The 26,106-nt window shown below is 47.3% G+C and overlaps 1 protein-coding gene across 1 annotated transcript in view; it reads left to right on the top strand.

The window, feature by feature from the left end:
• Nucleotides 1-26,106, top strand: part of Eefsec (eukaryotic elongation factor, selenocysteine-tRNA specific) — a 199,641-nt gene that overhangs the window by 91,938 nt on the left and 81,597 nt on the right. The window contains exons 3-4 of the mRNA XM_040737773.1: nt 5,332-5,428; nt 8,277-8,441. Coding sequence (XP_040593707.1) covers nt 5,332-5,428; nt 8,277-8,441 — 262 coding nt within the window. The remainder of the gene's footprint in view (nt 1-5,331; nt 5,429-8,276; nt 8,442-26,106) is intronic.

Genomic DNA, 26,106 nt, shown 5'->3' with positions numbered 1-26,106 from the left:
CCCTGGTCTGAGACCAGCTCCACCCTGCCGTTGCTCTCACACACATGCCTGAGTCCATTTCTTCCCCAAGCTGGGGAAGTGCCCGTTATCACTGACTGTGATTTTCAATTAATGGTTGGAGTTTTTCAGCTTCTTAGTGTGCAGGTTAATATTTTTCAACAAGTTTGGGAAGGCATAGAGCATTATTTTGTCATTCCTGATGCTCCTACTTCATTCTCCGTGCTTCAAAAACCACAATTGTACTTAAGCTGCTCTGCCTAAGGCGCAGTTGTACTATTCAGCTGGGTTCTCTCCTTCCTTTTCCCCAGATGGAATGGTTGTCAGCTCTTTATTCTGCATGCTCGGACCCACTGCTGACCTCAAGAACAGTTTTCATTTCAGTTCTTGCACTGAACTCTGGATTTTTTTTAATGATTTCTAACTGTTGTGTTAACTTTTCTAGGGTGATGTAAACAGACATCTGCTCACCCCAGATAGGGAGTTGATCATAGTTAAGGATACCACCAAAGTCTACCTTAGTAAACTGCTGAATTTATTAGTGCTGTGTAACTACAAGAGCAGGAACAACTCTAAGGAGGTTGAATCATTGAAAGCTTACTCCCTGCATGAGTGATACCTGGTGACATTGGAACTCTCTGTGTGACTTGCAGTCAGCTCCACAGCTTGTCATCTCTCTCCCCAGAAGTCCTTAAAACTTTTTTAACCTAGGGGAAGAAAGGGCCCTGTGAATCTGACTTCAGGGACTTCCTGACACTTCCCATTGTTTCCTTTCTAAATCTTCTAAATCTTTTTTTTTTTTTTTTTGGTTTTTTGAGACAGGGTTTCTCTGTATCGTTTTGGAGGCTATCGGTCCAGCCCAGCCTCGAACTCACAGAGATCCGCCTGCCTCTGCCTTCTGAGTGCTGGGATTAAAGGCGTGCGCCACCACAGCCTGGCTAAATCTTCTAAATCTTAAGGACTCTGTCTAAGTGTTTTAATTTTGAGGATATTGCCATAGTATATCAACTGGTGTGTGTGTGTGTGTGTGTGTGTGTGTGTGTGTGTGTGTATACATACTTATGTGTTTTGGTTGTTTGGATTTTTGTTGTTGTTGTTGTTTTGTTTTGAGACAGTGTCTATGTAACCCTGCCCCTCCTGGAGCTCTCTCTGTAGACTAGGCTGTCCTCTAACCTACAGAGGTCTGTACAACTGTTTTACTTTCTCATTTGGTGTAATAATATCATACTTTCCAGTAGTTGTTTAGATTTCGTTCATTTATTTGCACACTGGAGGAAAAAAAAACTGATGTAGAGTCTGGGAGGGCTTTCTGTGGACAGTTCCTGCTAATTCTTTCTCTGACATGTGATCTCTTCTCTTTGTACATTGTGATGGGTAATTTGATTGTCAGCTTGATGGATTGATAAGTGCTTAGAAGGTTAACATAACACATGTCTGGGTATGTTTGTGATGGTATCTGCAGAGACAATGAACCAAGGGGTAAGACTTATCTGAATATTGGCAGTACCATACTAGGTGGGGGCTTAGATGGAAGAAAAGGAGAAAAGTGAGATACCATGGGCATTCTTTCTCTGTGTTCCTGGCTGTCATGAGGTGAGTCATTCTGCTCCATCATGCCATTCCTACTGTGATAGACTCTGAAACCCCAAGCCAGAATAAATCTGTTGTTTGGCTCATGTATTATGTCATAGCAACCCCCCCAAAAACCACTGAACTACATGCCTGCATAATAAATTTTTGATGGAACCTAGACATTTAGAATAATATAATGAGGTAGTTTTGGAAGTCACACACACCCTCACTATACTTTGTTACAGTTTGGTGACTTTTCTGAACAGATTGTGTAAAGTTTGTATTTTTTGTCATGGGGGTCCTGAGGTCTCCACTCAGCTTAGTGATGATAGGACAGATGTTTCCCTTGATACCTGGATGTAGGATGTTCCTTGCAGAGGGGCTTCTATGTACATGGTGGGCAAACTGTCAGTGTTCCAGCAGGAAGTTTACAACTGTGCCTTAGCTTTTATTTTCTGTTTACTTAGAACCTCGAAGTCAGAGGTGAGGGCCCAGGTTCTCTTGAGTATTCAAGCTCTGTGCCTGGAGTGACCTCAATTCTGAGGCTATATCAGAGCTTTTCCAAGCCAGCTATGAGCATCTGATTCTTTAGCTTTTCCTGCTAAGCTCTTTAATTAGCTCATTGTTTGTCTGAACTGTTACCTCTCACTTCATTGTGTTATTGATCACTTCTCTTTATTTTCAGCAGATGCCCTTAGGGAAAGGGCCTTTGCAATGAGAAAATGAGCTGGTCATTGTCCTACCCTGGGTTCCTGTCTACCCTCATTGTAAGAACTGAGTGGGCAGACAGCAAAGGGAAGATAGAGGGAACTTCATTTTCCATGCAGAAGTAATGCTTTAAACAGGAAAGTAAAACTTCAGATACAAAGTAGAAACTCTGGGGCTCTCAGCAGCAGCAGGATGCCAACCAAGAGCTGTGGGTATCATAGCTCCATGCCCCCCAGAAGGCTTTAGGGGGCAGCCCAGAGAAGTCAGTAGCAATATGGTACCAGAACTCTCCGAAGGCTTCAGATGCCAAATCAAGAAAAGTTCTTTCAGGGCACATCTGTAGAAAGCACATCACCAATAGCAGCAGCAGGAGGGATATGTCCCTGGTATGTCAGGAAGCCTGGAGTCACAGGTCTCTGGAGCAGTAGGTCTTGGGGGCTGGAGACAGCTGTAGGAAAAAATACCTTTCTGCAGCTGGAGCATGGAATCTTGCAGGCTGAGTCAGGAATGAGTCTCCCTGTCTGAAACAGAAGTCTGATGCAGTGAGTCTCAGCAGCATCTGTCTCTGGCAAATCTTGAAGGCAGTCTTCCTTTTCCAAAGAACACAGCATCTGGGAACCCGCCTACTGGTCAGAGCCAGCAACTGGTCTCTGAAGTCTTCATTTTCTTCCCTCCTCTGATGGTCAAGTCTCTTTCCCCAGAACATATTGGCTCAGATATGATTGGCTGAACTAAATGTGTATACAAGCAAAGATGGTGAAAAATGGGATCAGTCAAGTGACAGCTGTCAGACCTGGGAGGGAAAGAGAAAGCTCGTCAAACCTAAGCATGTTTGCAATTAGATCACTTTCTCTGTCTCCTCTCCTTCCTCCCTGTTATAAGGGAATATGAGTGGAGAGTGGGGAAGCCTCTTTTGGCTTTTCATGTTTGTTCTTGATGCTTTGAGCTTCCTTTCAGCTGCATGCCAGGACCTTCATTTACACTGCCACGAAGCCCCAGTCTCTGTCTCAAGCTATCCAAGTTCATCACTACCAGCTGTCAGACACATCCCATTGTTAGGGATCCATTCTTGCATGGGTTCTGCTTTGTTCTGAACCTTTGCTGTCATGGCAGCCCCTAGGAAGTAGGCACCTGGTTGTCAGAAGGGTGGCAGCCCATGAGATTGATGCAGGGGTCGGGGTCCCTTCAATCAATTGTGGGAGTGTCAAGCATAACCCATCTCTGCCTCCTTACCTTTGTGGTCTCTGGGACTCTTCCTACTCCTATTTAAAAGCCCCAAAGCAGATCAGATACATATAGCCTTTCTGATGGGGTCTTCTAGGAAACTACAGAATAAGAAAATTGTGATTTTTCTCTGGATCAAGTATTTTGATAGAACTCAAACCCATTTTTCTGAACTCCAGGACCTAGCAGACATTGATTTTTAGCATGATTGTGGTTTTCAAGGCCTCTACAGAGTTGGAGTATAGGTAAAACAAAACAGGTTAAAACTATCTATTTTTAGCTTGTTCTCAGAAACCCAATTATTATTATTATTTTTACTTTTCTTGTTCAAGCCTTTGGTTAACTCCAGAGTTCTGAAAAATTTGAATCATTTCTATGCATGCTTTTGTTGCTTCTATAAAGAGGCCCTTTGCATGTCCACCATGACTGCTGCTCTTTCAGTCTGAAGTTCATAGCCTATGAATTCCCCCAAAGCCAAGACAAGTCTGTCCTTTGCCAGTATACCTGTTACAATGTTACTTGAAATAACACTGCAAGCTCATAAATGAGGAACTTCCAAGGCAAACATGTAAATTCTGAATTTCATACTATTGTGCAGTCAATAGTGATGAAGAGGAGATCAGGAGGACATGTGTAAAGAAGGGATAGAAAGCCAGGATCCACACTTAGAACGTCTGTGTTTGAAGCTGGCTCTGAAGGTTATATTTGGTGTCTTGGAGTAAGGTAATATGCCTTTCCAATCTCCATTTCCTCATCTATAACATGACAGAGCCATGGTGGTGAGTTGGGTTGTAAACAAAAGCTTGATGTTGTGGTTATTCAGTAGAAAACTCTTTGTGATATGATGATAAATAAGATAGTAGGGTATGAGATAGCACCCACACATATGCACTATCTGATGTAAGATATTGAAAACATGGAAATAGGGTATGTGGTAATTTGAATGAGAATGGCCCTCATAGGCACATTTGTTTGAATACTTGCTCCCTAGTGGAAGGATTAGGAAATGTGTTGTTGCTGAAGGAGTTGTGTCACTGAGGGCAGGTTTTGAGGTTTCAGAAGACTCTTACCCTTCCCAGTCTCTCTTTCTTTCTGCCTCTTACTTGTGGATCAAAATGTGAGCTGTCACCTATTCCTGCTGCCACACCTTTGCTCTGCCACCATGGACCCTAACCCTCTGAAACTGTAAGCTCCAAATTAAACTCTTTCTCCTATAAGTTGTCGTTTTTTATGGTTTCTTACTACAACAATAGAACAGTAACTAAGCCAGGGGAAATTGCTTGACTCAAAGCATAGAAAAACTATGTTCACAAGAGAATATAGCATAATGATGGGATTATAAACTGCTTCTCTTTCCTCCCTCCCCTGACAAGGTTCCTAGTTTTTGGTTGTTTTTTTTCCCCAAAGATGACTTCAAAAAGAGTTTCTCCTCAGAGAGGCAGGGCTTCCTAGATGCAGCTTTAGGGACTTTGGGGTCATCATTAGACCTGAATTTCAGAGAGCTAGATTTTGTCAGTCTTTTTAAGGGCTTCTTATATTCTAAGTCTTACCTTGTCCCCTGCTGCCTCCTGGAGAACCTCAGAAAGAGTTGAACTCCTAGGTGAACCCCTCAGATTCTGAAGACCAAAGGTACAGCCTTTCTCTGGGGGATGGAGGGGGGAGCTCTTCTTCATCACCTGGCAATTCAGAGCAGTCATGTTACCTTTCACTACTAACCTGAAGAGTAGAAAGGACACATGGCATGCTCAGTGCTATGCCAGCAGCTCCACTGGTCTGTTCTGGGTTGTGCCAACAACCTCTATGACTGTCACCATACTTGTTCTGTTTCAGATTCCGGGGTGCACCAATTATTCCCGTGGCAGCCAAGCCTGGGGGACCAGAGGCCCCTGAAACTGAAGCTCCACAGGGCATCTCAGAACTCATTGAGGTAATGTCAGCTTGAGCCCATGCTGCTCTAGCCCTGCTCAAGTAGCCTTCCATGCCTCCCTCTGCCTGAGAGGGAGGGTGAGGCAATTGTAGCAAAAGGTCTCCCCCCCCCCTCTCTGATGTCAGACTCCTCACCTCCTCAGAAACTCCAAAACAAAGACCCATAGAACCCCTGGGCATTGGGGCTGTGCAGAGCTCTTCCCACCCACTGTCTACTCTACCCCTTCTCTCTCACACACTTCCATTCAAGCAAAGTAGTGCCTACCAAGGTTACCAGTCCCTCAAGCCTCTCCCCTTAGCCCTCATTTGAGACTTAGTCCTGTATCTGATCACAAGGTCCATTCCTGTCCTTCAGACTGTACTGGTCTCTCCGGTCTGCTTGCAGCTGGAGCAACACAGCCTCCCTCCCGACAGCCTCCACTGGAGGAATAGACATTTCACCTTGCAGAAGTATGGCTTAAGGCTCAGGCTGTTCCTACAGACTGTGTCAGTGGATAGAAACAGAGAACCCAGTCATCCAGGGGGACCAGTGCCCTTTCCTTCTCACTGAGCAAAGAGCACTGAGAACATAACAGAAGCGCAGAGCACAGTGATGGTGCTCACCAGCTAGCCAGGAAATGGGGCTTCCATCCAGGCGTCACCCTGGTGGTCCTGGTGAATACTGGTTTGACCACTGTCCTTGTCCTTCCCCTTGCCTGGTAGGTGGCAGCAGCATCCAGATCAGCCAGCAGATAGGGGTGTGTGCAAGGTGGTTGAGATAGTGATTCAAAAGCAGGCCGTGAGGAGGGAGTACAGTTACTTCACTGAGCTCAGACACTGACATGGGTGGGGGTTCTGTGCTGGACTGTGTGCCTACTACTGCTCTCTGACTGGACTCCAGAGACTCATAGGTGTGACCGCACACATCCTTAAAGGCTAAGGCTAGAAGATAGTGAGATCCTATCTCAAACAACAGGATTGCGTAGCAGACAGTTCATTTCATGCAGTGAATGAACAGAGTTGCAGTACAGGGAAGGTAATGGCACTGTCACAGAGATGCTGTGAGGCTAATTAATTAGTTATTAGAAGTGATATGGTTACCACAACAGTGACATGATTTGGCATATTAGACTCCACACTTAAGTCTTTAACATACTGGGTCTGTGACATTTTCAACAGCTGGAAGGCTGAGGAAGAGTGAGTTCAGAGAAGTGAAATGACCTGCCCCAGTCACTTCAAGGCAAGTTTATGGGCACATCCCCTCCTAAGACACCTGATCTATGGTGCTGATCTTATGTACTATCCTTGCCTGGGACACAGGCTCCCAAGATTTCTTACCTGGCCCCCAAGTGTCACACAGGCCATGTATCCTCTTCCTCCTTATCAAGCACCCATGATAGGCAAGTGTGGAACGTGTGGAATGTCAACTTCTGGTAGAGAAGTTACTTCCTCTTGAGAGGCCTCCTCTTCAGGTCTGAGGCTCCCCACACCCCCACTGTATGAAATAAATTGATATGGGCAATCCTGCTGGACCCTTTCTGTTGGGACAGGATCTCATTAAGTAGATCAAGCTGGCCTGGAACTTTGTGTCTTACATCCTGAACCTTTGAGGGTGTGTAACATAATGCTCGGACTTCCTACTTTATATGAGGGAACAGAAAAAAAAGAACGTAGATCATTTACTTGCTTATCTTAGGGGGAACTCAGACCCAGACCAATGATCAGAGTTTGTTGGGGTCACGTACGTGGAGGTCCCCAGAGGTAAGTTCACATGTGACCGCCATAGGCCCCGCCTATGTTTCACACTTAACAAATGTTTTCTGGGAGAGGTTCCTTTCATTCCACCAGTTCCAGAGAGAACACCAATCTGGATTCCTGGGATAATTCAAACAAAATCCAGAAAAGTATGACTATGACAGATATTTGTATGGAAATCTCAGACCAAGTCTGTTCTGAGTCTCTCCATTATTTTTCAAAGGAATTGTTATCATGAGACAATGCTTTGAGAATGTTTACTTCTGACCTGAATACTTGGACATAATTACCACTCCCTCGTGAAATCAGAAAGTAGAAAATGCAAAGAGCAGTGCGGCCTCTGTATTCTTAAAAAAAGTAGTGATTAGCTCTGACAGCATCTCAAGCACAGAAATGGCCTGAGGAGCAGTGGCCAGGTGGTACTGCTTCATATGGAAAGTTGGCCATGAAGGAAAGGTGGTAGCCCAGACCACAGGAGTCTCAGGGCCTAGTCAACTTTGATCTGCATTTGTTAGGGCCTCACAGAGGACAGAAAGGCTCCATAGCACATGCGCAAACTTTGGCCTTGGACCTCAGGCATAGGCTGCTGTCCCTGTCCAGCCTTCCACCCTCTCACTTCAAGTTTTCCCTCCATTTGTCCTTCCTTCATATGCCTTTCCCTCAGGCAACGTACCAGCTACTGGAGATCTCTGTAAGTCCCCCATGACTTTGTGGGGTAGGGATAGGCAACCATTTGTTAACAGCAGGGGCTGGTCTGTAGTGATAGGTGAGGAGATTCAGCCTTACAGGAGAGGCCTCTGTAGAGGCCTGCCTGCTGTGGGTGCCTGGAATTAGGGTGCAGCGTGGCAGACAAGGCCTATATGGCACCTGAAAACTATATGAAGAATCTTGGAGCCTGCAGTTCAGGCAGGGACTGTACCTGAGGACTACAGGTCAGTGTCCTGTAGTAGCTACTTCCACTGCACTATGGAGGCCTCACCAAGTCTGTTCCACTCACTTAAGTAAAGTTGCAATATTAGTCCTTTGTTCTGAGCCAGTTGGCCAGGTAGCCCTGGAAGATGCCAGTGACATAGCTGCCATGCCTGTAGATAGTTATAGCAGCATTTCTTTTCCAGCTCCTGAAGTCCCACATTTCCATACCAGCAAGAGACCCCTCGGGACCGTTCCTTATGTCTGTGGACCACTGCTTCTCCATCAAGGGTCAGGGAACCGTGATGACTGGAACCATCCTCTCAGGCACTATCAGCCTCGGGGACAATGTGGAGATCCCTGCCCTGAAGGTCAGTCCTGCCTTGACTCTCCTTTGTCCCCCAGCAGCAAGGGAGAGGACATGCCCCTGGTATCAGGGCAGCAGAGTCTACTGGACCTTTCCCAGGCTTCTTTTCTACCTGAGAGCTGAGGTAGCCTGCTTCTCTGAGGCACCAACCTCTGTTCAACCCTTCTGGCTTTGTAGTCTTCTTCTGCATTCTAGAACTACTGCTTTCCCTAGTCTCAGTGACTTTGTGGTGGTGGCCCACATAAAAGGTTCCCAAGATAAAGATACTGAGGCTTCAGGGGTGAGGTGAATTTTAAGAGCATATGACCAAGAAACTAGGGCATCAGTGTGAGAGTCTAAGTTTTTTGCATGTTGACAAGAAGTATGATGGAACTATCTCTATCCTTTGTACCCCAGACTAACATTGAATTTGTGATTCTCCTGCCTCAAGCTCCCCAGTGCTGAGATTATATCGTGTGTGTGTGTGTGTGTGTGTGTGTGTGTGTGTGTGTGTGTGTGTGTGTGTGTGTGCGTGTGTGCACAAGCCACTAAACCTGGCTTTAGAACTCTGGGCACCTTTTTCTTAACTATGAGAATTTTAAATCCCTCGTTGTTTCGGGGAGTCATTCACTATGTTGGAAATACAGATCACTCTGAATTCTCAGTGACTATAGCGGATGCCCTGCAAGCCCTTTGAGTACCCTTAGGGAGAATGGAGGCTTAGGGTCTGCCTGTCTTCTTCTCCAGGTACCATGGCCTGGTTGGCCCTGATAGTGACTTTATTCAGAAGGTGTTACTTAATTAAGCCATCTACTAAAGAAGCCAAGTTAGGCAACTTACTATGATCCTGTCTCCAAAATAAAGAGTGGGGGAGAGAACCTGACTTGAGCTCATTGGTGGAGTGCTTGCCTAGCATAAGGCCTTGCAGGGTGATCTGCCAATGTCTAAGCACATGAAGTAAGCATGTCACTGAGCAAGTAGGCCAAAATTCAACACTTGTTCCGAGCAAGAAAGGGCCATCTTATTCCTGCACCTTGTGGGATCATCTCTGCTTTATAACAGCATGGTTGGGCACAGGGAAGGGGCATTTTCTATAGACAGGGATGAATAGTGTTATATCTCACATGAAGGGTTGGTAGCAGAGGGAAGAATTCCCTGTGCAAGGAGATCCAACTAGGAAGGGGAACCTGAGTTCTTACAAATCCTGGTACCCCATGGATGATGCAGTCAGAATGGGGCAGCAAAGCCCTGTCCTTTCCTAAGAATAATTGTAGAAAAAATCCCCTTCTCTTCCCCCAGTGTAGATATTCCTCCAAAGATCATGTAAGTCAAAGCCATTTTAAACCAGGGATTAAAAGTACAGATTGTACAAAATAAAGCATAAAATTATGAAAATAAACTAGAGTCTTATATTTGGAAACTTTTATGCATTCCACCCAGTTCCATAGCCACTTATAAAATAATCACTCTGAGGCTTAATATTAATTGTAATTGTTTGGCCAATAGCTCAGGCATATTCCTGACTAGCTCTCACAATTAAATTAACCCATTTCTACTAATTTGTGTATCACCATGTGGCCATGGCTTACTAGTAATGCTCTGGCATCTTCCTCTTCCCTGACTCCACCTTCTTTCTGCCTGTATCTCTGTTTGGATTTGCTGCCTAGCTTTATTCTGTCTGACTATTGGCCAAGCAGCTTTTCTATTAACCGATGGTAATAAAACATATTCATAGCATACAGAAGGACATCCCACATCAAAATCTGTCTAAGAAAAACAAGACTAAAGGTGTGACTATTTGCTAACTCTTGGAACATAAAGTAAATAATGCTAAATTTCTGAAAGTTCCTGTGTTCAGCAAGGTAGACCTGTAGGGCCAGCATGATTAGCTCCTTCCACTCTGGGCAAGGACACATTGGTAGCTTGAGAGAGAAGACAGGAAAGAGGTATGACAGGAGAACTCTCAGTGGTGAGCTTTGATCTAGGGGTCCATTGAACAGTTGAGGAAGTAGAGAAGGCTTTTGATAACAGGATCAGCAGCTGCAGAGCCAAGACCAAGGACTTGGAGGGAAGATAAACCAACATCCTTGTCTTGGGTAGGCCGACAGACATTTGGGTTGGGGACATGTTCTGAAATCGCTGACCACTCTTTCTGCCCATCTGCACTCTGACCTGTAGCCGCAGGCATGTGACAGCTGTTCAGCACCTGCACACCCAGCTCTTTCTCTTTGCTGCAGTGTGGCTGCATTCCCACATGACTGTCAGTAGCCTTACTGGTCAGGAAAAGCAGAACTTGTAAGTGGTATATTTGGATAGCCAGCTAAGACTTTCAAGCACAGTGTTGAGGATACAGCCTTCTCTTTTCTGCTTAGAGTGAGGTGTGTGGAGAAAGGAACGAATCAAGGAAGAACTGTTAGGGTGTGGGTATTCCACAGCTTCTCAGACTGTCTAGACTGCCAAGGATTCTAAGATTAGGAAATGGCTGTTGAGAAACCACAGCTGCAGTGGGGGCCGTTGTTGAAAATGTTATGGTATGCCTAGTGGACCCAGTCAAGCATCTCAGAAGAAGCTGGGATGCAAGTGAACTTGTTGAAGAAGGGTGTGTGGGACTGTTTCTTGTTTAATGGCACAGATTCTTGTGGTGCACATGGCACACCTTTACATGTCAGAGACTGTTGTATTAGCCACATCCTGGACAGGAAGGGGCAGAGACCTGATAAAATGGGAAGAAAAAGAAAAAGCTCTTGGGCTTGGATAATACTCGCAGGAAGTGATAGTTCTTGGGTTACAAATGCATGCTATCATATATATTATATATGATATATATATATATATATATATATTGAGTAAAAAACTATGAGAACTCTGAGCACAGAGCCAGAGAAGTGGGCCTAAGATGGGACTTTGGTGTCCTAACCCCAGGTAAGGCCTGTTATGTACCCAGAAGCTTTGTAGCCATGCTGCCATCCTCTGCAGAGGCCCTCATGGCTGCAAGTGCACAGAAGCTCACCTCAGAGCCTGAGTTCACGTCTCTTGACCTATCATCCCTCCACTGCTGTGATTGGTGGCCAGTGCCTGTCAAGCCTGTCAAGCAGGAAGGCATCATAAACCGTGGCCTTCTTCTGAAGCACAGTACCATCCTTGTCAGATTTCACTAATAGACGCAGACACGTCTGACCGTGTGAACTCCCTTGGAGGCAGGATATAGCCATTACAAATAAACAGTGCATTCCCCTGGCCATACCTTGGCCTGTTTCTGCTGCCATGTCCATTCCCAGCTGGGGCTAATTAACTGAGTGACGAAATGTTGGGGAACTAGGAGTAAATGAGGGGGAAAAATCTCATTCAGATCCCAGAAACATCCTGAGAGTCACAGCTTTCTTCTCTGTCTTGGGTCTACAGGTTGGGGGGGGGATCCCTCTAGTGAAATTTTATCTGGGTGTTGTAGATGAGTCATATTCCTTTTGGTGATTGGCTACTGGGTTGTAATACCAGGAACTGTCAAAGCCTCAGACACAGAAAAGGACATGCTGGACCTTCAGGACACACCTGGCATCTTCCAGCTCTTTGGGCCCAGGCAAATTTCTCAGCCTCTCTGTGCTACACTGATTTAGTGCTGACAAGCTGTATGCTTGCCTCTGGCTAGTACTGTGGGGCAAGGGATTTGGGAGGATTGGGGTAGTCTTTGCCAAGGCTTCTTCACTATGAGTGGCAGTGTCTAAGTTGACATTTTTGAGTCTTTGTTGCCTTTTGGTATCACATACGGAACTCTTGTTGTGGATTCAGAGAGATAAATGTGGTGTGGCCTGACTGTAAAGACACTGGTCTCTAAGGACTACTGAAGGACTAACTGAAATGAGATGTGTTTTTCAGAGAGCTCAGCCAGTGCTGGGATAATGGTGAGATCCATTAGGAGCATATTTAGATGCTTAGTTATGAAACATGTAGAGAGTTTGACTTTGATAGCATATTCCTTCAAGTTGTCATGATCAGACTTATGTATCCCCACAGAAAACTAGGAAAACTGTCAACACTACAGGGCATTGTTGCTTTTGCCTTTGCCTTGGCTCTTAGAAATTGATCTCAAGATGGCTGAGATTATAACATCTGGGAAAAATAATTGTTCTCCCTTCCAGAGACCTCTACTTCCTTCTGCTCCTATTTCTTTATTTAAATTTTTAAAAATGAGATGGGGTATCACTATGTAGCCCTATGACTTGGAACTCACTATATAGACTGTGTGATCTTTGAACTCAAAGATCTGCCTATCTCTGCCTTCCAAGCACTTGGATTAAAGGTTTGTGCCACCAAGCCTGGTTGTGTCTACCTTTCTTAGCTTAGCCTTGATGTACTCTGCTAACAGTCCCTGAGGTCCTTTGCACTCTCAAAAACTCTGCACATGAGCCATTTCGAGAGCTGCTCCCCTGACCTGAGTCTGTAAGCATTCAGCATGCTATGGCAACATTTGTCTCTGAGTTTTTGTGTCCATTGATACTGACCTCCTAGCTGTCTATCTGTCCTCAAGACTAGACACAGGGTGGACTGTATGAAATATGTGGTTAATAGGTGAAAAAAGTCCCTAGAGCAAATAAGTGAGTTGGTTTTCAATCAGCATGTGATTGGTATTGGACAGTGGGTGCCCTTGGGGGCCATATTTAGCATCTCCTGGGGCTGTGTCTCCTCTTTGAGGCAGTGTTCTGATGCTTCATCAGTAGGCAAAGGTAGAGATGTACCCTGGGGTCACCATGTGGTCTTGTTTGGAAGGAGCAACTATCATGTGTCTAGGGCTAAACAGCTGTCTTACCAGGCTGTGCTCTCTCTCTCTCTCTCTCTCTCTCTCTCTCTCTCTCTCTCTCTCTCTCTCTCTCTCTCTCTCTCTCTCTCTCTCTCTCTCTCTCTCTCTCTCTCTCCCCCTCCCTCCCCCCCTCCCTCCCTCCCTCGATTTAGAAGAGCCATGCTGGAAGGCAGGCTTCCTGTGAATTTGATGCTTTCATGGGTTAGCTTTGTCAGTGGAGACTTGTTTTTTGTGTGCCAGATGCATGGGGGTGGAGGCCCTTGCTCACTCTACAGGGCAGGAGAGGGACAGTGGTAGAAATTGGCACAGTTAGGGGAACTGTGTGGCTACCCTTTGAGCAGATCAGCCCTTGCTTGGTGACAATTCAGACCTGTCTGTGCCCATGGTTATGTTCCTCAGATCCACTGAGGCCAATGCTACCCCTCACCCTGCCTCCTCTTCCACTTTTTTACCCCACCTAGCATTGACAGACAGACCTTAGACAAACAACTGTCTGTGTCCAGGTCTCTGACCTGCTCAGCTGTCTAGACCAATGATCTCCAGTGTAAAGCCTGCAGTACTCTTATGGAATGGCAGATTGTAAGCTTTGCTGCGACTGTCACTTCAGCCTCAGTGTCATACCTAGAGCCTCTCAGGATCGCCTGCTGCTCTCAGTGTAGTAGCCTCAAGTGAGGTAGGAACAGGGTGGGTCCTGTCAGATCAGGGAAACCCCTCTGCAGATCTAGCTCAGTTCTGTGCTATAAAGCCTATTCTCTACGCCATACACCCATCTTCCTACTTTCCTCTCAAACCTGAGATGTCATACTCCTATGGTTAATCCATAACAGTACTCTTTCCCAGAGGGCCAGGCCAATGGGTTAGGGTTCCCTTCACCAGTCAGTTGAAGTGGAGTCCTGGGACTTGGAAAGCTAAGCCAGGAAAGCTAGCCTTTCTCCTCCTTCAGACACTAGAGAGGAAGGAGGTAATGCCTGGACATGGACAGTCATAAATATCTTCAGCTGCCAGCTCTACAGAGGCACAAGAAAGACGAGAGAAGCAAAAAGAGGGGCCTAGAAGTGGAGACTGAGCCCTGCAGGTCTCTGGGAACCACCTACCTCAGGACTGGGCTTTGTGGGAGCCCTATCTCAAGCCTTCAGGCCAGGATATCTGCTCTTAGCGAGAAGCACCCTGAGTGGCAGGAGCAGAGCCTTCTCTTCAGCTGTCAGGAGTGTAAGCCCAAGCTCATCACTGTGACTGAGATGAGTTATGTGTTCTGACTGGCTGGTTGCAGCACATTAGCACCCTAGATCTGTTTGGGGGAGTCCTCTGAGAGCACTGAGATCTATCCATAGAAAGAGAGCTATTGGGCAGAAAAACAGGATGTAGCAACCTACTTTGCAGATCAGGCTTTAGACACATATGTCCTGTATTTAAGGATTTTCCTTCCACTCCATGTGACAGTTGCAGCACATTACAGAGCCATTGTTTCCTCTTGGTTAGTCCACCATGACTTGACAAGATCTATACAGTATGCCTGCCAAAGGACTTATGGGTAGGTCTGGCTGCCTCTGTTATTGTTATTGTCTCTGTCTCTGCCATGAATTTCACATAGAACTCTGAATCTTGTCTCCCCCACTCTATAATCCTTTTTGCTTGGTCCTTAGAGAATTGCAGCTCAGGTGTTGATCCGAGCTTTATACACCAAACAGTCTAGGACATGCTGGCTCATGAGACCTTGCCTTCTGTCTTAGGGCTGTGAATCACATTTGTGGTGAAGTTGTAGTATCTTGTGGTCTTAGCAGGGCTTGGCTGAGGATGGATGGTGACAGGTGAGGGCAGGAGATTAATCTCGGGAGACAGATGGCAGGGAGGAAGGTTCTCTGCTGTCATCAAATTTGCATTAAGCATTTTACATAAGTTTTGTTCCTGTGGAAATCCTGAAGACTTTCTTCACTCCTCAATCCCAAAAAATATCACACCATATCAGCCCGAGTGTCAGCTGCAGTTTGACACACTGGTACCAACACGTACCTCCATGGAGCCCACATCCCTCCAGTGCTGTATTGGGTAAGTCTCCCTTCTTCTGGCCACAGCTTTATGTCCCTCAGGTACAGTGCTGAAGCCCATGGTGCTCCTAGGGAGGCCTGACTGCTCAGATGCTGTGGGTGATTTAGGAACTTTGTGGGGCTTATCTAGTTGGGGCTTCATGTTCTCAGCTTATGTTTGATGACTTCTAGAGGCAGTGGATTCAGAAATGGAGCTGGGGTTTGGCCTGATGCAAGGAAAAAGCCCAGAGAGGATAGAGTTATTTAAATTGCTTCCTGGTCACCAGGCTGTGTTCTGAAGCCACATAGATTCCTAGTGGGCCATTAGCAGCAATCTGAGGACAGTGGTATTGCCCTGAAACTCCCCACTAGCCCTTGGCCTATCTTTTGCACAAGATAAACAGATATGGGCGCTAAAGTCTTCTCAAGGCCAGGCAGCAGGGACCTCCATGTATGCTCTGGCAGGCTGTATGCTCTTTACCCTGCAGGAGCTCCCAATAGGTAGGAAATTCAGGTGTGAAGCTGCTGGAGTTGTCTTCAACATAAAGAGCCAGCCAGAAGTCTTGGGGCCACCTATAGTCACTCTCTTCTTGGGCTGTAAGGGGCTTGGCCCTACAACTGTGAGTTTACCCTGTCCCCTTAGGGGTTGAGTGCACATGGTTCTGTGCGGGGAGAGCTATGTCTGGGCCACAGTCCCAGTACAGGAGATGTGGCAGCAACAACCTGCGTATTTTGGGAGGGGGCAAGCCTGGAGCAATCCTCTCCCTAAGCAGCCCATTTCCAGAACTGCCGCAAGGGCTGGTTTATGCCCAGCCCCATGGGCTTGAGTCCCATTGGGTCCCAGTCTTGTTTCTGGTCCTCCAAAATATCTGTGGACTTAACCGAGACCACAGATAAAACCAACCTTCCAAACAGATAATGCCTGCCAGTGAGAGCCCAGGGAGACAAGTGCAGGTCTAGCTATCTCCTGTCTACCTACAGTCTGAGTTCACACTTTCTACCACCCTTTCTACTGAGGAGCAGTGTGTAAGGGGGCCAGAGCTTGCAAGAGCCATGTTGTCCGGCTTATACTTCCTACATGGGCAGGTTCTTCCCCTGTCTGCTGTAAAGTGGGGAGAATATGTCACCATCCTCAGGTAGTGTGAGGATTGCATGGCTATTCTAATTTACTTTTCTGTTCTGTTCTGTTCTGTGATAAAACACTGGCCAAAAGCATCTCGGGGGAGAGAGGATTTATTTGGCTTGCAAGTTACTGTCCATTATCAGAGGAAGCCACAGTATGAGCTTGAAACAGAAACCTAAGAGAAACAGTGCTTACTGGCTTGCTTCCCCTGGCTTGTGTGCTAATGTTTTGTTTGTTTGTGTGTGTGTTTGTTTGTTTTTTATACATACAATGTAGGCTTACCTGCCCAAAGGTGACCCTACCTACCATGGGATAGGCCCTCCCACATCAATCAGCAATCAAGAAAATATTCCACAAACATATCTGATGGAGATGATCCCTCAATTGAGGTTCCCTCAAGTATAGGTTTGTATCAAGTTGACAAACTATGATAACACAGGTCCTATGCATGTATCTCAATGCCTTGATTAGGTCGGTGCTGCCATCATTGGCACCACAGGATGTTCTCTGGCTTCTGCCATCTCCGCTGATAGTCGGGTTCCACCTAGTGGATGCCTGTTAAGCAGATGGGTGGCAGGAGAGTCTGCTCACTTCAAGTGGATTTCCCTTATGGGAGCTGCCTGTTGATTGACTATCAGCCTGGGCAGCCTCACAGTCTTGCAGAGTGGCCATTGCATCTGCATGTTCTACCATAAGACAAGGTACCCAGGCTAGGAGTGGGACTAAGTCCATTTTGTTTCTAGGGGAGAGATTCAATTAGAAATAACATTCAGGAAGGGCTGTGCTGGTATAGCTGGGCATCGTGCCCTGCCAGAACTCAGCATCCAGGTCGCAAGTGTGTGTCCTATTGTTGGACCACAGGTGAGTCATTCCCCTGCAGTGTAGGCTACTTTCTGATGAGGACAGCATCCAGATGGGCCCGAAGGCACTTGTCCTTTTCACCTTTGTTTCCTTCCCGTGGTAGGGAAGGTTGCCAAGAAAGTTCTGACTCAGGCTAGGCCATGGTGAATAAGAGCTCACCACAACCTTTCCACCATAGCCTTGGGGCCACCGTGCCCTCCTTCAGCTGTGGCACATGAAATGTGTCACCAAGGAAAATGTGAGCTGCCAGGCCTACAATTTGGCATCTGAGATAGGTTGTCTGTTTGAAAGTGAGTGACAGCCAGGGGTTGAAGACTAGGTAGAAGTAGCTTTGGTGTAGCAATACTGTTTTGGCCATTAGCCATCTAGTGCTGTACTGTGCCCAATACGGGCATTATGCTGTGGGCACCTAGTAGCATCTGGTCCGTGCAGTCTCCAGCTGCCTTTCTGTAATGGAAGGAAGCTCTGGTTGCAGTGAGCAGTGTATCCTGGTGTGGTCCAAGTAATTACTCTGGTTGCCTCTGTGAAGCCAGTGCTGCCCTCCCCAGATGTCACTGCCACACCTCATGTTAGGAGTGGGCCACTGAGGATGGAGTGTCCCTTATCCATTATGTGGGAGTGCCCCTTATGTGGAAAACCAGTCTGGCCCCTTAGATGTTTGCACTGTTGCTGAACCAGGAGGAGGGCACAGCACTCTGCCCAGCATCACACGTGGTTGAGCCCATAGGTGAGTGAGGTGAGTGGTGCCTAAAGTAACTGATAAGCATGTGAGGCTCTCTTAGCAGCAGACTAGGAGCTAGGCTGCTTGATAGATTATAACTATCAAAGAACAGAAACAGGAAGGGGATTATCTGGAAGGCCAGTGGAGGAGGCTCCAGGGGAGCTGAGTCAGGAAGTAGACTCTAGAGAGCTGTTCTGGGGTCCCCATGTGTCTCAGGGCTTTTGAGCACTATTGCTTCTCCTAGGCTCCCTTTGTCACAGACAGCCTGTGACCACAGAAAGTACTTGTTGCTCCAGCTCCCCACTTGCCCTTCAGGAGGGCCTACCCTATGTATGTAAAATAAATCCCACAAACAGAAATGTTACTGCTGTTCTATCCTGGTATGTGAGGCCCAGAAGGTCCTAAACCAACACTTTTTGCATATAGGAACAGCCAGGCCTATGCTGTAAATACTCAGTCACATCACAGTTGCCTGAATTCCAGTCAGCAGGAGTCAAAGAATGGATGTCTCTAATAGTGAGATGCCCTAAGGCAGTGGTTCTCAACCTGTGGGTCGTGATCCACTGGGGGGGGGAGGGGGAGGTTGAACAACCCTTTCACAGGGTTTGACTAAGACCATCAGAAAGCACAGATATTTAATTACAATTCAAAATAGCAAAATTACAGTTATGAAATATCAACAAAATAATTTTGTGGTTGAGAGTCACTACAACACGAGGAATTGTATTAAAGAGTCACAGCATCAGGAAGGTTGAGGACCTCTTGTCTAAGGAGATTCTTACCAAGTGGTTTTGGAGAGCTGGGCTCTAAAATGGGTCTGACCTGGTACCTGTGCCTGCATTGTACCTGTGCAACCTAATGACTTTACCTCAGCTCCCTGTCTGCAGAGAGTAACTGTGTTTGCGTTGCAGGCCTGTGGCGGACAGTGGAAAGAAAGAATGACTTTATTCAATGTTCACAGCGTTCATTCAGCACACTGTGAGTACCTGCTGTGTGCAGGAGCCATGCCAAGTCACAGATGTTCTTAAAAGTCACCTCTTCGGTGCAAGGAACTGAGTGACTTATTGAAGTGGCAGTGGGCAGTGAGTCTGGGCCTGCCTTGTGGGTCCCTGAGCCATCAGCACACAGCTGTGGCACTAGGTTGGCTGTTCAGGATTGTGGGCAGGAGAGCTGTCTTTGAGAATAGGCTAGAAGTCGTACATGATTCAAGGGATCCGGCCACTCAGTGATCCCTGGGAAGAGACTTGACTCAATCAGGAGGTTCTGTGACCCAGGAGGTACTTACTAGGCCAGCACACCCTTATTTACTTCACCTTGGGGAACCAGCATGCTGGCTAGGGCCTGGAGGGAGCTGCTGGCCCTCTCCATCACAGCCCACCTGGCTACACCTGCAGCCTGGGTTCAGTCCCTCCCTACCTGGTTTCACTCTGGGACTCAGTTGTGACCTTTGTTTTTCTCCTTAAAGGAAAGTTGAGTGTTTCCCAAGTGTGTGTAAACTCAATGGCCCACTAAACTGAATACTTACATTCTTTCTTTAAGAATAAAAATAAAGCATCAATGAAAGCACTGTAAACATTGCTATAATTATTCACAGGCTTTGACTTATAATAATCACAGGGAGCAGGCAAGTGAGATGCCTTATTAAAGTAGAGATACTTGCCTGCTCTCGTTTGAAGTTTTGGTAAAATACTCCATTATAACATATTCCTTTAAAAACTGGATTCTGTCTATCAGAGTTTGGAGAATTTTGTCCTTTTCAAAATATTTAAATGAGCTGACTCTGGGCAGGTCACTCAAGAGTCTGAGCCTACCTTGTGGGTCCCTGATCTGTCAGCACACAACTGTGGCACAGCCTCTTCTTGGGTTGACTGTTCAGGACAGCGTTTGTGAAGACATCAAATATGGCAATGGTACTGAGGATCATCCTATCCTGGCCTGTGCTGCATTGGTGCCCACTGACCTCACTGCTGGCTTCTCTGCCTGGCACATATACACAGAAGTCTTCAAGGTGAAGCAGGCATCTGAAGTCTGAGGGAACAGAGACTTCTGAGGGAAGGCCGAACTGCTGAGGCCAGGCTTACAGGGCCTCCAGGCTAATGGCAGGGCCTTATGCTGAGAGGAGTTCAAGGTGTTGGGACCATAGGATAGCAGTCCAGTCACCCTTAAAAGTTTGAGGAGGTGGCCTTACCAGGGCTTAGTGAAGGGCAGAGCTTAGGATGGCGAGGGAGAGACATGCTATAAGTGACCCCAGACCTCTGGCCTGAGGTACTGTTAGGCTGAGAATGAGATCCCCAAAGGTCTAGAAATAAGTGGGGCTTATAGCCAGGCTATGACTTAGGTTTCAACAAAGTATAGTTGTTTGGGATCCCCCCCTTGGTGGGTTCTAGGGTGCAAACTAACCCGATAAGTTTGCAGCTCAAAGTTTGGGGTCATTTTCTATCTGTCAGTCAATCCAAGCCTTGCACTGGGGTCCTGTAGCATGAAAGGTCAGGAAAGTTTAAAAAACATAGCCATAGAGGACCCACGAGGGCTGCTTCTGATATCTTAGGCTCCCAGATACTTCTTGTTCTTGCCTTAGGAGCTATCCCCATTGTGAAAGGTAAGGGAGTGCTTCTGGGGACCCCCAAGAGAGGCGACTCCCAAGAGAGGCCACCCTTGCCTTCTAGGGCCAGGTAATGGAGAGGGCAGCCCCCTGTTTCCCAGCCTCCTGCCTCCTCCTCTGCTGCTGCTGCTGAGAAACAAACTGGGGTGCCTGAGCGGAAGGTCAGGAGTTTAAAAGCTTGTTTGATTCAAGACTGGGGTAAGAGACAGGAGGGGAGTGCGCTGGTTTTATATGTGGATCCTAGTATTTTCTTTTGAGCTGGGCGGAGAATGGAGGGGCAGGGAGGGAAGGCAGGCTGCCAGAGGGAACATTGCCAAGCAGAGTACTGCTAATGCAAACCATACGGCTGGCGGGCAGGCAGCAGGGCCCATCTCCTGGCCTGTTTAATGCAGTCCTTGCAGGCAGGCAGGCAGGCAGGCAGGCAGCCTGGGCAGCAAGGCTGCTTAACCCTTCAGGTGCTGAGCCAAGAGAAGGTCTTTCCATTTCAGCATGTGACCATTTCTGTCCTCAGCCCTAGGCAGTAGAAGGTTTAGCAGTATCCTTAGCCTCCACCCACTGGGTGCCCGCAGTATTCCTCATCCCATTTGTGATAGCCCAAAGTCCCTGCAGCATTCTGGGAGGGGATATCAGTTCAGTCAGCCTTTAAAAATACTGAGGAGGTGGCCTTACCAGAGCTTGGTGAAGGGCAGAGCTTAGGAAAGGTGAGGGAGAGACATGGCTATGGATGACCCCAGACCTCTGACCTGAGGTGCTGTTGGGTAGCAGTACCCTTGATAAGAATGAGATCCCCAAAGATCTGGAAATAAGCAATGGGGTCGGGGAAAACCATGATGGATAGCCATAGGTCTAGAGCAGGTACTTTCCAGCCAACAACCCTCCTGGGAAAGCTGGCCACCCTTTCTTAGCCTGTTCCTAGAGTGTTGCAGGGATGAATAGTGTGGACTGGCAGTTGTACTGCCAGAAGGGAAGCCAGATTTTCCCAGGGCCACATAGCCAGTGTTCACCATTGTCTGCTCACACTTCCTGTTCCCATACACACCTGCTACTTCCCAGCACAGCAAGCATAACCGCTATCAGTCTCTGAGGTCACAACTGTGGAGGCAAAGCCTATACAGACCAGGCACCAGTGACATCGAGATAATAGTCAACCTGTATGCAAAGCTTGCTGCTGCAGCCGAGTGATAGATGGAGGCAGAGACTCTTCAGACCTGCTGAAGACCTGCAGTAAAGAGCCTGCCCAGCTGGGATAAATGCAAAGCCAGGTGCAGGAGCAAGTTTCAGAACAGCATGGAACTTGGCCCCATTTACACATGCACTCAAGTTTGTACAAATGCGTCAGAAAAGATCTGGAAGGAGACAGTACAGTGCGAGCAGTGGCTATCTTGGGGGAGTGAGAGACAGTGGAATTTAGGGAGCTCAAAGAGCTTTCATGTCTTAGTCTGTGTAATTGGTGTTTAACTCTTTACAATGAGCCAGCATTCATCTGGTTCTCGTGGGGCTTTTATGAAAGAGAAAATATAAAGAGCCAGAGAATGAGGAACTTTTGTTTTACTCTCCCGTGTCTCCATTACCTCCTTTTGTGCCTTCACCCAGCTCAGGCCCTGGAAAGCCATTCTCTGCTGGAGAGGCCTCTGGTGGGACCTTCCCTGTTCTGGTGGGCGCATGGCCACCCAATGCCTTTGTGTGCTTCCTTCAGGCTAGCCTGACCCACTTGGCGCTCAGCACAGCTGAAGTGTTCCATGAAGCAGCCCTGTCTCTGGGTCACTGTGCTGGGGTTACTCTGCAAGTGGCAGCCTTGTTCTGTGGTGATAAGCATGGCTCCTTGCTCCCCCTCCAGCTGTTTTTGCTTGCAGCTCCCAGCCTTTGACTCTTTCCCTGTATACCCTTCTCAGAGAAACACACAAGGCCTGTTGTTTAGTGCACCTCCTGTGGCCTGTGGCCTCCTGTGCATACATAGATTGTTTTGTCCTTTTCTCAGGGGCTGCCATCTTCTCTAGCAATGCTCTGTAGATGCAGTACTTTATATTTACCAAAAGCTTGCTTGTTCTTCCTAAGGCACCAAAATCAGGCACTTACTGTCCTTTAATAGGCAAGGAAAAAAAATCAAGGCTGTAAGAAGTTAGATCCCATATTTTGCATGTAGATCTGGCTCCAGTGCACATGTACCCTTCACATAGCCTCTCTAGCTCCTGCTAGTGACTCTTGACACTGTCACACTCAGTCTCTCCAGCTGCTATGTGGTTCTTGGGCATGATCCTGCCCTACAGCAATTCTTGGCAGTTCTTAGCTTTAGGCTCTGCAGGCCCCCATGGTCACCCTCAGTCTTAGCTTAGACTGTGATATACTTCCAGCTACTAATTCGAACAGTATATTCCCAGAAACTGTATATAGGGGAGGTTCTGGGGTGTCCCAGCAGATGAGAAGTTTATATACAAAGATCTACCTCTTGGCTAAAACCCCAGTAAGAAAGGGACTCGTGCCTGTCGCATGAGGCTCCTGGAACCCCCATGTTAAAGAACAGTGCTTAAGGGGACTTGACAATGAGGGGCCCTCCTTCTGACCAGTGCAATAGAACCCTTGCTCTGGAGTTCTCAGGATCCTGATTTGCTAAATCTGTGTTCCAAAGGCAGGTCACTGTGCTCTGGGGTATGCATTCAGCTGTCTTGTGACCGACACTGGGCTTGGTGCTCTGGGGTGGGTCATGGGACTGGGGTTGGCAGCTTGGACCTTCTGGTCCCCAGCTCTTTATAATTCAGGGGTGTATGATAAGTTGCTGAGTCCCACTGAGTTGTGGTGGCTCCCAGCCAAACCACTTTCCATCAAGAGACACCCAGGCCACAGAACATGCCTTGAGAACTTCAAGACCTTACATGGTAGTATCTAGCAAAGGAGAATTTTAAAAGAGCCTCTGCCCCTTGTTGCCATGAACAGAGCTCTAACCTTCAGGCTCCAACTCAATACCTGACCTTGTAGCCCAGATCAAGTGTCAGGGAGCAATGGTGGAAAGCAGGTGGCCAGTCTCTGAAGGCCAGGAGTGGGTTGCTCAGGCCTCCTTCCCATGGCCATGGCCAAGGTCCATAGGGAGCCCTGGGAAGCTTTTGATGTGCCGCTGGTGCTTGGCTCCACCATGCTTGTTTGCCTAAGCGCTGCTCCTGCCAGTTCACTCGGACCTTCTCCTTCTTTTAAAAACATGCTTCTTGCCAAAGGTTATTTTGGATCTGTTTTTGTTTATCAGGTAGGATTGTTCCAGCACAATTGAAAGCAGACCCACATGTTGACACGCACTGGAGCTGTTTGCCAGGGCACGCGCACATACACACACGCAGGATATGTAGGACTCAGCCAGAGCCCTTGAATGTAAGTGACTTGAGAATGGGCTCCAGGGAGACTTCTCCATAGGAGACTTGTAGCTTAAAGATGCCCTCTAGATACTGGTGTGGACTGAATGTCAGCAGAGGCTAGAGAAAGGACCTTTTAGGATAGGTTGATGGGTTTGAGGAGCCAGGGGGCTCTGATGTGGCTGTATAAGGGCCTCATTACTCTAGACATAGGCTTCCTTCACTGTGACTGGGGTCCCTCATTCTCAGGCTGTTGTGCAAATTCTGTGTTGGACCAGGGCTGACCAGATGTAGGTCAGAGGCAAAAGAATGGGACTGCCAGGCCCTGCGGCTGGGCCTCCTTTTTGAGGCAACAGCCCTTTCTTTGGAACACAGCTGGGTACTTTCTGCTGGAAGATTTCTTCTGAGAACACACACACACACACACACACACACACACACACACACACACACACACACACACACACACACACCATGGACTGGGCTGCACATGAACTGTTCAGAGGAGCCCATTCTGAAACATACTCATTTGTATCCTGCTGTCCCTTGCGGCCCTGGCACCTGGAGGCATGCCGATTACAGAGGGACTAGGTGTCTAGGCTTGCCCTCTTTTCCATTCCAGGCCAGCCTTGCAGGGAGGCAAGTGCCCCAGTTCAGCTCTGGGTCTCACTGGAAAGGAAACAGTCCAGAGCAGGGGTCTGTTGCATATGTTCAGTTACCTGTGGCAGGAGCCAAAGTCAAAGAGTTCATTTGCTTCTCTAACTGAAGGCATATCTGCTCTGAGCCCAACTGCCCAACAGAGATGTCTCTCTCCTTCGTGTCCTGCCTCTGCATTTGGCTCCAATACAGGCAGCTGCTTCTAATGTAATCTGGTACGTCCAGCCTGGCCTGGTCAGGGCTGCCCTCTTTCCGACCTGGTAGTACTCTGCCACACCAAGGTTCAGCTTCCTGCTGTCTGACACTGACTGTTGAGGTCCAGGACTAGAGCTTGATCCTCTGGCTCACTTAAGTGGTCAGCAGCCTGGCAGAGCAGGAGCCCTCATGCCTCATGACATGTGTGAAGCTGTTAGCTGTCACTCATCTCTTTCATATCATCCATTTGCAGTCTTAGACCAATGAAGGCACCACAGTAGGAAATATAGGGACACGTCAGCTTTCCCTTTAAATAGAAGGAAGAAACATTTTAGATATCTTCTTATTTTAGATTTTTCAAAATAAGATATGCTTAATCACTAAGCACCTTACTGAATAGTGTCTACAGCTGACCTTGTCCTGCCAAAGCAGATGCCATGGGCCAGCTTTTCCCCAATAGCTACAGCAGCCATATACCACATACAGACTGCTGCCTAGTTCTGTGACAGTGATTTGGGGGGCTCCCTACCTCCAAACATCCTGGGCATCTTTCCTCTCCAGTAAACAGGGCACAGTGTCATAAAATGAATTGCAAAGCACAAAACTAACCATGCTTCATCTGAGCTTGGACTTTTCCTTAAATGTACTTTCTATTTCTTGTTTCTTTAAACTTCACAGTTCTTCCTAGAGTTCTGCATATAATTCTACCTTTACTTGACGACTCAGCTCATTTTGATGAGTCAGGTGTTATTATAGGGACGGAGATTTGGAAATTTACTTAGTGGCTCCATGCCAACTGGCTCTGGAGAGGCTTGGTGGACTGTCCAGGGGGAAAACGTTCTGGACCTATACAGGCCACTAGGTACAGTATGAACAGAGGGTCTCTGTAGGCTCTGGGCTTGGGAAGCATAAACAAGGGGAAGGACTGAGGGACTGTCATAGGAAAAAAGTAGAGCCAGGGTCCTTGGCCATGAGGATAACTGATTGGAGACCTATTGTGGGTGTGTGGTGCTGTACAGTCCAGGTAAGGGCTGCTGGTAGTTCAGGTGAGGATGAGACTGAGAGCTAGCTAGGATGCATCTGGGTTTTGTGACACATAATGAACTTGTGACCCTCCTACCCCTGCCTCCCAAATGCTGGAATTAACACACATGCACTACCACATCTATCCTAAAATGTAAGATTTACCATCTTGCCCCTTTGGGTTATGTGTCACTAAAAACCCAACCTAGGTCTTTAGTGTGCTATGCACAGCATTCTGCTACTAAACCATCCACTCGGACACAGGACTCCTGACAGCGAGAGGGTTTGGAAAGAGAAGGCCTTCCTTCTTGAACATCTGTACCATGAGATGGCTGGGCCAAGGTGAGAAGC

The sequence above is a fragment of the Mesocricetus auratus genome, unplaced genomic scaffold (genome assembly GCF_017639785.1).
Source record: "Mesocricetus auratus isolate SY011 unplaced genomic scaffold, BCM_Maur_2.0 Super-Scaffold_100676, whole genome shotgun sequence".
In the NCBI taxonomy this organism is placed as follows: Eukaryota; Metazoa; Chordata; class Mammalia; order Rodentia; family Cricetidae; genus Mesocricetus; species Mesocricetus auratus.
The sequence above is the reverse complement of the archived record's forward strand: the minus strand, read 5'-3'. Positions and strand labels throughout refer to the sequence as shown.